An 11654-nucleotide genomic window follows, 5' to 3' on the forward strand; every position below is an offset into this window, starting at 1 on the left:
TTGGTTATAAAAGCACTTTGTGTTCTGTGTCAAAAAAAAAAGAAAAAGAAAAAGAAAAAGAAAACCGCAGCTGCTCAATTATATATCGTCAAGCTCAGGCTCTTGGTTCTTCCTCTGACGTTGTAAGCTTTTCTCTTAATTAATCCAAAACTTACCCTCTTCATCAGTCACCCTTTCCTCTCGTTCAATTTAGATTATCATCTTGTTTGTTTGTTTGTTGTTGGTTGAGATTTGTTTTAAGATTGGAACGCTTCTACTGTTTTGATTCAGGTGTCGATACTAAATTTGATGGGGGATTCAATTAGCAGTTTGCCAGATGAGATTCTTGGCAAACTCCTGTCTCTAGTTCCGACAAAAGTGGCTGCTTCCACATCGGTTCTGTCCAAGAGGTGGAGGAATCTTCTGTCTCTTGTAGACAGCCTTAGTTTTGATGAGTCGATGGTTGTCTATCCTAACGAAGAAGAAGCAACAATAGGTTCACAACGCTTCTGTGATTTCGTAGACAAGACACTTGCTCTGCTACACAACTCTCCCGCCATCAAGACATTCTCTCTGTATCGTGTAGCTAAGACTATGAGTTACAACGACGAATCCGCCCGTCTCAACCGTTGGATTTGGACTGCAATGGAACAAGGTTTATTGGAACTACACTTGTACGCCCCAGCCAGTAGGTCTACTGTTAATATAGAACCTAGGGTACTAAGGAGTAACACACTGGTTAAGCTCACAATCTCCGGTCATTATGATATTGATGTAGATAGTGATGGTGAAGATAGTGATGATGAAGATATTGATGAATCTCTGGATGTGTTTTTCCCCGCCCTCAAATCACTTTCTCTGATGGTTGCGCTTGATATTGAATCCTATCCCCGAATCATCCATGCTTGTCCTGTGCTGGAAGAGTTAACCATACGCAATGGGGACTTTTCAGATATGGGGCCACTTTGGGGGGGTACGGTTGTGGAACATGCATCGATCAAGCGTCTTGTGATTGCTACGCATGTTCCTGATCATATTGACTACTATCTCTTGTTAGAGTATTTCGAAAATGCTTGCCAAACAGTTCGTTTCCAAGCACCAAGTCTCGTCTACCTTGACTATTCTAGTTTTGTCTTTAGAAAGTATGCCGTTGGTGATTTGGATTCTCTTGTCGAAGCAAGGCTGAGTCTCAAGTTATGGAGGTCAACTAGTCATTATGATTACGATGATGATTATTATTACGATTATAATGCTTCTCTTTGTGATGATGATGATCCAAGCCCGCCTATATTCGGTGATGTTACATGTCTTGTTGCTGCTATAAGAAACATTACCACCCTTCACTTGTCTCCTGATTCCCTTGAGGTCAGTCCTTCTTCTATTCATTTATAATCAATCAATCAACGTTCTCTATCTTATATTTTGGTAATGAATCAGGTGTTTCATTTCTGTTGTAAATCCATGCCTATCTTCAACAACCTTCTTAATTTATCTATCGAGAGTAACAATCAAAATGGTTGGCAAGTAATGCCACTTCTGCTCAAGTCTTGTCCAAATCTACAAACTTTAGTCTTCAAGGTATATACTTTTTTTTTCTTTTTTCTTTTTTAATAAACATAGCTTAAATTTGTATGTTTTTTGTAGGGTCTTGTTCACAAAGTAACAAATAGATGTGGAGATGCATGCGCTTGTAACCCTCAGAATCCAAGTCTGAAAAATAGTAAGAAGATGAAAAAGAAGAAAAAAATATGTTGTCTACAGACATGTCCAGTGAAGGTGCTAGAGATTTCAGACTATGGAGGTTGTTTTCAAGAGGTGGAACAAATGAGACATTTCTTGGGAAATTTGAAATGTCTTGAAACTGTAAAAGTTGGTGTTGATCCGGACAACAAAGGCAAGAATGCTGAGTTCCTGCGAGCTAATCTAACGAATCTTCCCAAACTTTCATCAAAGTGCACTATTCAACTCCTCTGAGCTATTTTTTTTTCATCTTTCTTGTGTTATGTAATAACATATATTATTGTTATCACTTTAAACATCCCTCTTTCATATTAATTGCAATATTTATCTCTGGAAATACATAAGATTTATTTTATTGCATTTGTTTGATCAAAATATTTCTTTATCATTTACATTATATGACAGATGAGACTATAAGAGCATCATTGGTGATCAAAAGATACGGAATCGTTTCTTTACCTATTTTATATTTTTATGTATATATATATATATAGTAGTGTTGTTATCTTATACAATAAAGGAGACTTTAGTCTCTCCTTCTGAAACCACATCATCAAAGAGAGATCGGCATTTCACGACACGTGTCGCTACACCAAGCATCCTTGCGATTTTCGGCTGACGCTTCTCTTATTTCTCTAACATGATTTGGACTTTTTTTAAAATTATAGAGATGGTCCAAACGTTCCGTTTAGTACCCGATGCTAGCCTAATTTAAAGAATGTGATATGGGCTTTTATTACAATAGATAAAGTTGATCCAGACATTGTAGAAGCACTCGCCTTTTATTATAACGAAAAGTTATGATTATTCTATACTTCTGTTTTTGAGCTGTTCCTCAGCCTTTTATTTTTTAGATAATACATTTGTTTAAGTCTTTCCTTATCAATAAATATATTACAACCAAATGAAGGCAAAATCACACATGAAATATATCAGGTATAATGATCACAAAAATAATATCACTTTCTTTCAAGAAATTTTCATTTTCAAATTTATAAGCATCTTTAATTTACTAATACCATAAAATGAATTGTAAATTCATTTAAGAATACAAAAATGCAAAACAAATAAGCCTTCTTCTATTTATTGTTAAAATCTAACACTACAATTATATGAGAACGAAAATTTCACATCCAAACAAACAAAAACAACCCAACAAAATTATTTAGTCGTTACTGAACAATTCACCATAACTTATTGAAAACAATCATTTTTAGTAATCTAATAGCTCATTAAAATTGTATCATAAAAATTAAATAAAAAGTCAAATGTAACATCAATTAGACAAAACTGCTTCCACAAAATTAATAAATCAACTATGCACACAGTATATTAGCCTCCAACCCGTAACAAACATAATAATACAATTCATCCACCATATTCGAAAACCAGTAAAGGAAAAAAAAGAAAACAAAATGGGATCAGCGAATTCAGAAAACAATTATAACTCAGACGAAAGTATTGGTAGCTGTGAAGGAAACTCTTCACACACAGACCCAACCATCTATTTCAGGAACCTCGACCTCCAATATTTTGTAGAAGAGCCACTCACTATGGTAAATAGTTACAAAATTTTAAAGAATGAATTTTTGGCAATTGACCATCCAAGGGATCACTACATCTAGGGGTTACTTCAATACTTCCAGCACCGCAAATCTATCGAAGGACTCAACCATCTTCGTCAATCTGCAAATGAAATCTTTGACAACGGTACATATATTTATGGTATATTAATGTTGTGCAGAGGCGATTTCAGTGAGGAAAAAAAAATACCTCGATAAGTTATCATGGAAAACTAAGTCAGAACTGCGCAATGTTTGACCATGATTAAGAATTCACTAAAAGAAATCAGAGTCATTTTGAAGACAAAATATTTAACAAATACAACCACAATGGAACCCCTAACTGATTGCCACAATCATGACATGGACAGTGCATGCGAAGATTGTTATTACTTTAAGAGGATGAACGAATTTGTTGACTACATTAGCACAAAAAAACAGTAAACAAACACATGAATTTACATGTTTCTTTTGGAACATTAACTTTACTTAACCTTCTACATTATACTATATTTACTTTTGTGCAGCTTTGAACATTGACTTTAGTTAATCTTTTACATTGTACTACATTTACTTTTGTCCAGCTATCAACTATATATTATATTCTTATTATACTAATCTATAAAATCACTTACGATACTCCTCTTTCGCCTAATCAGATAAAAAATAAAGTAACACAATACAGACAATAACCACTATCAAATGGATTAAACGGACCACTTTTAACTTATTAGAAAACAAAATATACAAAGAACAAAAGATCCGAACCCGGCGCTACGCGCCGGTATACCCCTAGTTAATCTTTAAAACAGAGAAGTCTTGGCCAATAAGAAAGTAACAACCGGAAAGAGAGTACCTCAAAAGTTGTCCGTCACCTCTCTCCTCTTCTACGCTTACTGCTTACTTTCTATTATTTAATGTGTGAGAGCTGTGTTGAGAGACCTTCACTAAAGGTGTTCTAACAATGTAAGGACTACGACTAACATATATGAGAGAGTCAAAATACTACAAACCGGAAAGTAACAACCGGAAAGAGAGACCTTAACAATGTAAGGACTACCGCTACATTCAGAGCCTCTCAGTAGAGAAGGTATTTCATCATGGAGGTGTCCGAGTGCTACGACTAACATATATGAGAGAGTCAAAATACCACACTCTTTAAAAAATATAATAATTGTTTTCACATGCCCCTTGTGATTCTCAGCAAAACAATAAGTTATTATCGATGGCCCAATGGATTTTCTCACCTTATTTTTCAATTTTACCTCCCACATTTATCGTAGGTTGGATATTTTTGGTTCCACATGAGAACAATTATAGCTAAAGTTTTGAATATTATCATAAAACTCTCTGATTTTAGTTTCAACAGAAATACCAAATAAACGTTACACATTTAAAATTTAGTTTTCTCACAAAGATGCGAACAAAAGAAAACAAGAAAGCTCGAATGTTTACAAACTCTCACTTTTTGCCTTTAGCTAATTTCAGGCCTTTATTAAGCATCTGTGGTGCAATCGACATTGACACAAGCTCTTGGAAGAGTAATTTGCAAGCATATGGAATGTGAAACTGTCGAGTTTAGTAGATAAAAATGTCATTAGAAAAATGAGCATGAAGGCCAAAATCGTTTAACCACAATTTGGAATATTGTCTTGAAACTGTATTTGCTGGAGGGGATGTCAAAACTTTGTGACGTCTAGTATTGAAGTGTATTAGTCTAAGTTTACCACTTTTAAAACATAAGGAAGGCTCCAAGATAGAAGAAGGCAAAATTCTAGAAAGGGAATGAATACAAAAGAAACACGAGAAGATGTGTTCTAAAATAAAAAGGCATCCAAGTAAAGAGGATGGGTGCAATGCATGAATAGATTAACGAGCAACATGGAGGCTAAAAGAGAACAGTATGGTTTTCTTTTGGCGTCACAAATCGCAATTATAAGAGAACTGGAAAAAATTATCTTAAGGAGGACAAGGAAATTAAACTCACGTCAGGAAGAATCAATATCAAAGACATGTTATATATAGTATTGATAAATCTGAAGAAGTCTGCTGGTAAGTCCGTTGTGATGTAGTCACCAAAGCGTTCGGGTGTTAGCAATACAAACAATAAGTATTGCGGGGAATGGTTTTTCAGCTAGGAAATGGTATCATGAGGACTAGAAGTGATATCAAGGAAGATCTGATACAAACACTAAATTCAAAAACATGATAATTTAATACCACTGATCTTTGTAGTATATCCAGATTCATGTCTAGCTAAATCCACTGATTAAGTAAAAAGTATTCAAGTCAAGGCACTCTAATGTTACCGGTAAGTTTGAATAAAAGAAAGGTAAATACATGTATCAATTAAACTAACTAGTCAACTCCAATTTAGAGAATGCTATAAGTGTGCTCTCCCTCTTTCTTTGACACTGTCTGAAAACCTTTATTTTTAGTTTTAAAAGTTACAACTTACATATACAAGAATCAACTCATCTATATTTGGATTTTTTCATTATACAAATTACAAAAGGTAGGATTATTTACCTAAATAATATTTGTGGATGAAAGTAACAACAAATCTATTAAAAATCAAACAGAGAGAAAAACAGCACATACTTTTATTTTTTCTTCTTGCCTTTCTTCTCCATTGATCTGTTTTGGCCTCTTTCTCTTCGTTTTCCCCTGTTCTGTCTCTTTGCTTTCTTCTTGTCCATCAAAACTTTGTCCTCCTTGTTCGAAAAATCTCCATCATTGATGCTCTTGTTCTTCTTTTTCTTCTTCTTCTCTAGAAGAGGTCAAGAAATAAGAAATTATAGAGAAAGATCCGATTAAATAGGATTTGTGTTCTTGATTTTGGTGTTGCAATAAAAAATGGCGTCATGATGACATCTGATGTAGAAACGTCTCAGGCTTTTAATTACGTATTAAGCCCCCACGAGAGATGCATCCGAGGAGACAACAACAACAACAATAAGAAGACCAAGAACAACAACAGCAACAACAACAACAATGTCCGAAACATACACGTCGCCTTCGAGAAGAATCTCAATGTTTTTGTCAGAGATCATCTCGATAACGTTACCGTTGCCTCCGGTGAGAATGTTGATGAATCCACCAAAGCTGTTCCTGAATGTTCTTCCAGCAAATCCTCTGTTTTGAAAACAGAGGAACCTCGGTTATCATCGTCCTCTATAGGATCCGACCCGGATCCGAATTTACCTCATCCGAGTCAACAAGATAAGAACGCGTCAAGGAAAGAAACCATGCCGGCTTCTTCTCTGGTTCAGATATGGGAGGCAAGGACAACGAGCTCGAACCAAAACCAAACACAAACCGATAGCAGAACGAGTTCCTCAGGATCAAACGTGTTAGAGAACTCAGAGTCTCTTATTGAGGAACCAGTCAAAGAATATGAAACCATACAGCCAATTCAAGAAGGAAAAAAGGAAGAACATAAAGAGGAAGAGATTGAATCTGACTCACAATCTGTTTCTGGTGAGAAAGAAAGAGAAGGCGTAAGAGTTATGGATATAATCAGGAAGCTGAGCAGCGACACAGAAACAACAACGGGTAATAACGATAATGGAAGCAGCAGTAACGAGAACGGCAAAGAAGTTCAGACAACAACAACAGAAACAAGAACTTTTCCTCAGGTTTCTTGTTCCCCAAGAATAAGAGGGAGACAAGCATTTGCTGATTTATTGATTCAGATGATGCGTGATCGTGAAAAGGAGCTGGCTAGTTTATTAGATCGTCATTGTGTTTCAAAGTTCACGCACCGGGGAAGGATTCAGGTATATATAATTGCTTTTATATTATATGAAGACTAGTGTTAGAAATTTAGGGTTTAATTAGGGCTAAAGATGTTATTGCTTTTTGTTTTTTTGTCGTGTTTAGTCAACGCTTAGGATTCGATGTTACGAAAGGTGTATTGCGATTCAAGATAAGTATCGGTCTAAGTCATGGGCAGCAGGATCTGATTTAAACCGGGCAGGAGGATCTGATTTAAACCGGTCACCGCGAGGGTCTGGTGTGATGCATCTTCTCAAGTAGGTATCTAAAGTTTTATGGTTTGTAATGCAGTTCTTGGAGAGATATTTAACTTAATAGTAAATTTAAATGAAATGCAGGGAGAAAAATAAGACAAACTCTGAGAACATTTCTAGTTCTATCTCTTCTCGGTCTCGGGTTATGGATAAAGATCCGCAGAAGTCTGTGGAGAAGAAAGTTTTTGAGGAAACAATGGAGAAGATTGATGTAAAGGAGGTTCAAGAAGTGGTTTCTGCGAAGAAAGCTGTCTTGAGTGAACTCGTAGAAAACAAGAACGGTTTAAAGAAATCTATAGGAGAAACTATTAAGAAGGAAGTTGCAGAAAGGAGAGGCGAAAAGCGTGAAACAGTGGCTCAAGAAGTGGTTTCTGCGGTGGAAACTCCAAAGAAAGCCGTCTTGAGTGAAATTGTAGAAAACAAGAACGGTTTAAAGAAAGCCACAGGAGAAACCATTAAGAAGGAAGTTGAAGAAAGGAGAGGCGAAAAGCGAGAAACAATGGAGAAACCTGTTTCTAGAGAAGGTCTTGAAGGGAGAGGCGATAAGGAGACGGCAAAGAAAGCTGTTTTGAGTGAAAGTGCAGAGGGTAAGAGTGGTTTAAAGAAACCTATAGGGGAAACCCTTCAGAAAGAAACTACAGAAGGGAGAGGGGATAAAGGAGAAACAAGGGAGAAAGCTAGTGCTAAGGAAAATGTGCAAGGGAATGCTTTGGTTGGAATAGCTGAGAAAGTGAACCGGTGGAACTCAGAGGAGAAAATGAATAAGAGTAGATGGACAGAGAAAGGGAAAGCTAATACTGAGAGAGTTGATAAGAAAGATGTATTAGAAGAAGCTACAAGAAGAACCAATAATGTCCAAAGTGGGGGAAAAAGCAATACTACTTGTGAGTTTCCTGAGAAAGAAGTAAGAAGAAAGGAAAAGGATGACTGTGTTTCTGTAGAAACTAAGTCCATAGAGATCAGGGATCCTCAACAAGCTACTGCACAAGAAGAGGAAAAGGTTGTGCAAGAGACAACAACCAAAAGTGATTTGAGTGAAACCAAAAACAATAAAAATGGTTTAAAGAAACATACTGAAAGAAGTGGAGAAGTGGAGGAAAGTTTAGAAGGAAACACATTTATGGGAATAGCTGAGAAGGTGAAAATGTGGAACTCAAAGTACAAAAAGAGTAGGAGAAGATATTCTATGGACAGAGGTAAAGGCAAAACAGGCAAACCTAATACCGAGAGAAATGAAGTGTTGCAAGAAGCTTCAAGAAGAATCATTAATGTCAAAACTGAGGAGAGAAGTATTACTACTTCAAAGGAGAAAGTTGTTGGTACACAAGAAATGAAGGATAAAAGAGAGACTAGTAGAGAAATAAAGCAGTGTGAACCTGACGAGAAAGAAAGAAGAATGGAAGAGGAAGAGCTTTGTTCTGATAAAGCCAAGTCCAAAGATATCACTGAGGTGAAAATCATGAGTTCTCAAGAAGTTATTATACCAGCAAAAGAATCTGCATGTCATGGTTCTCCAGAGAGAGGTAAAGAGCTAAGTTCTTCACCACAGGATGAAGAAACCAAAAAGGAAGAATGTGAAGAAAAAAGAGAAGACGTGAAAGAAGTAGCAATAGAGTTTGCAAATGATTGGGATGAAAAAGAAGATGATGATGATGATGATGACTATGAAGATTATGGAGATTTTGATGATTACATTGGAGAAATTTCAACTGATTGGATCTATGATGTGTCGAGGCCTCGAAGTTACTGGGAAGAGTTAAGGAAAGAAAGGTACCTTGAGGTTCTCAACACTGAATCGGATAAAAAGGACATATGTAACCTTATTCAGAGGTATATAACCTATGATCATTTCTCAAAGTCATTTTCAAAATTCATTTAAATTTTGAGATTGTAATCTTTTTTTTTTTTTTGCGAATTGCTGTGCAGCCGAACAGTTTCCAACTTCTTGACGAGTGACTTGCGACAAAAAATCGATAATTTGATGACAAGTCTGGTGCAAAATCACTTAGGCGTACCAATCAATCAAGAAGAAGACGAAGAAGAAAAAGAAGAGTGGGTTGAAGAGTGCTCAGCAAGGAACCAAGAAGATATTGAAACAGAGGAAGAACCAGAGAAGACAAATCTTGAAGCTGAAAGCGACACAATTCTTGAAGCTGATCATGACGCTTGCAGCCAATCATCAGAAAGGAGTAGCACGTTGATGATTTCGTGGAGTTTCAGGGATCAAGATATTGACAAGGATAACGAACCCACAGCGTCTTTATCTCTCCCTGAGCCTTCTTCTGCCACAAGTCAAAATGTGAGTTTTACTTTTCTCCAAGTTAGGTTACGTGTTGGTGAAGTAAGCTAAGATCTTCACTTTCTTTTTGTCTGATTTTCACTTAACAGACACAGGAAATGCAGATGATAAGTGATCTCAGGGAACAAATGGAGCAGCTTCAACGAGAAATGCTAGAATTGCGAAACACCGTTAAATCTTGCACTGATATGCAACTTCATTTCCAGAAATCTTCAACTCAAGATTCTTGTCGCTCTGGTCAGTTTTGTTATCATTGCATTAAACGTTTTCAAATTCTTTAACTGATGAAACAATCTTGTAGGCTCCTCTGCGGAACAACGAGTAGAAACTAAGAATCCGTTAAAACGCAAGTGTTGCGTTTGCTCTGAGATGCCTGTTGACTCACTTCTGTATAGGTACGTGCGTTTGCCATATCGCTATTTTAAATCGCAAACTCTGGTTTAGTAACTAGCGGTCTTGGTATTTTTTTTTGTTTCTTTGTAGGTGTGGACATATGTGCACGTGTCTAAAATGTGCTCATGAGTTGCAATGGAGCAGTAAGAAATGTCCGATTTGCATGGCTCCAATCGTCGATGTTGTGAGAGCTTTTCTTGATGCTTAGGATTTAAAAAAGAAGAACAATATTAATTTATCTGTTAGTTTGGAATCTGATACATCTGATTATACCTGATAACATTTGTTTGCCTTGTTGTTCTGCCATGTTGAGATCATTACAATAAAAAGTTCCGATATACTCCTCATATCATATGGCTTGTGCGTGGGATAATTCAAAACTTAGAAAACTTCCATTGCGAATACCTTGCATTAGGCCTATATTTCCATATTATTTGGCCAATTAAACAAATCCAAAATGAGTGGAATATTAGCAATCGTGCAAACATCTTAGGTTACACTAAGGGCCGTCTAACAGCACGTGCAAGTGGAGCGGTCGAACATGGCTCCAAAATATAAAAAAAAAAAAATTAAAGCTTTTTCAAATATATAGATAAATTATGATAAGAAACTTTAAAATTTTAGATATAATGCTAAATTTAGAACTTATAATTAAAAAAAATTAGACAAAGTTATTAAATTTTAAAATTACTTGATAAAATGTACGATTAATATTTTTTTCGAACGAGACCTAAAATTAATTTGAGACGGCCCTGGTTACACTGAACCCAATGATAAAATAACTTGTTGGATGTATGGATCTAATATTAATAAACAAGTATTTTCTTGGATTGAACATTAGATATTCAGGGGTGACAATGTGACATTTGAAATAATTAAATCTATCAGATGTGTTAAAGACTTAAAGCTATATATTGATGGACAACCCATTTATGAGCTTCAATGATACTTGGTCTTTTGCCTATGGCTAATTTTAGGCCTACGTGGCCTTATCATATTAAGACCCAATGAGTAGGAGATGTCTTGACTGAAACGTTGGAGAGAAGCCAAGATGAATAGTCACGCTGGCCTGGCCGACAGGTGGGTACTGGAGACAACGCCAGGTCTCCCACAGATGTTGGAATCCTATAAACGAATTAACGAAACTGCGTAACAGAAAAGTACACAAAAATTACGGTAAGAAAACGCGGTCGCGATTCATTCTCTATTTCAAATGTCACATTGTCACCCCTGAATATTCGTATACAAAAGTTAAGAAATTTTAACCGGTTTAACTAAAACTATAGGGTTGCCTGCCTAAAACCCCCTGCAAACCTATACACCCTACTTATTTCCACCCAAAGTACTTAACTCTTCGTAAACCCACCCAAATTTATAATTTCTCTTTACATCTCTCCCCAAACTTTTTAAATCCCCCTCTCTAATCCAATCTTTGAAATCCGGATTAGAGATAATTTAATTGTGTTTTGTAAATAGTGATTGCCCGTTTAAAAGAATCCACCCGACCCAGAATTTTTAAAAATGAAGGTTTCATTTTTGCTTCTGAAGAACACCACAGACGACTAAGAACAGAGAGAGAGAGAGAGAGAGAGAGAGAGAGAGAGAGAGAGAGAGAGAGAGAGAGAGAGAGAGAGAGAGAGAGAGAGAGAG

At 36.2% G+C, this 11654-nt stretch overlaps 2 protein-coding genes across 3 annotated transcripts; both read left to right on the forward strand.

The window, feature by feature from the left end:
* Positions 1 to 2056, forward strand: LOC106322483 (F-box/LRR-repeat protein At1g48400-like). 2 transcript variants are annotated; one of them, XM_013760528.1, is made up of 5 exons: positions 1 to 122; positions 271 to 667; positions 758 to 1344; positions 1417 to 1557; positions 1624 to 2056. In XM_013760528.1, the coding sequence occupies exons 2-5, from the start codon at positions 289 to 291 to the stop codon at positions 1951 to 1953; spliced, it is 1437 nt and encodes a 478-aa protein (XP_013615982.1). In that variant the 5' UTR covers positions 1 to 122; positions 271 to 288; the 3' UTR covers positions 1954 to 2056. The 2 variants fall into 2 exon arrangements, with proteins under 2 accessions (XP_013615982.1, XP_013615973.1); XM_013760519.1 differs by having other exon boundaries at positions 2 to 122; positions 271 to 1344.
* A 3867-nt stretch (positions 2057 to 5923) lies between these two features.
* LOC106304368 (general transcriptional corepressor trfA) lies at positions 5924 to 10218 on the forward strand. Its single transcript, XM_013740778.1, has 7 exons — positions 5924 to 7060; positions 7164 to 7315; positions 7397 to 9142; positions 9239 to 9611; positions 9701 to 9848; positions 9913 to 10006; positions 10095 to 10218. Exons 1-7 carry the CDS (start codon positions 6146 to 6148, stop codon positions 10210 to 10212), a joined length of 3546 nt encoding a protein of 1181 aa, XP_013596232.1. The 5' UTR covers positions 5924 to 6145; the 3' UTR covers positions 10213 to 10218.
* The last annotated feature ends 1436 nt before the right edge of the window (positions 10219 to 11654 follow it).

The sequence above is a fragment of the Brassica oleracea genome, chromosome C1 (genome assembly GCF_000695525.1).
Source record: "Brassica oleracea var. oleracea cultivar TO1000 chromosome C1, BOL, whole genome shotgun sequence".
Lineage (NCBI taxonomy): Eukaryota > Viridiplantae > Streptophyta > Magnoliopsida > Brassicales > Brassicaceae > Brassica > Brassica oleracea.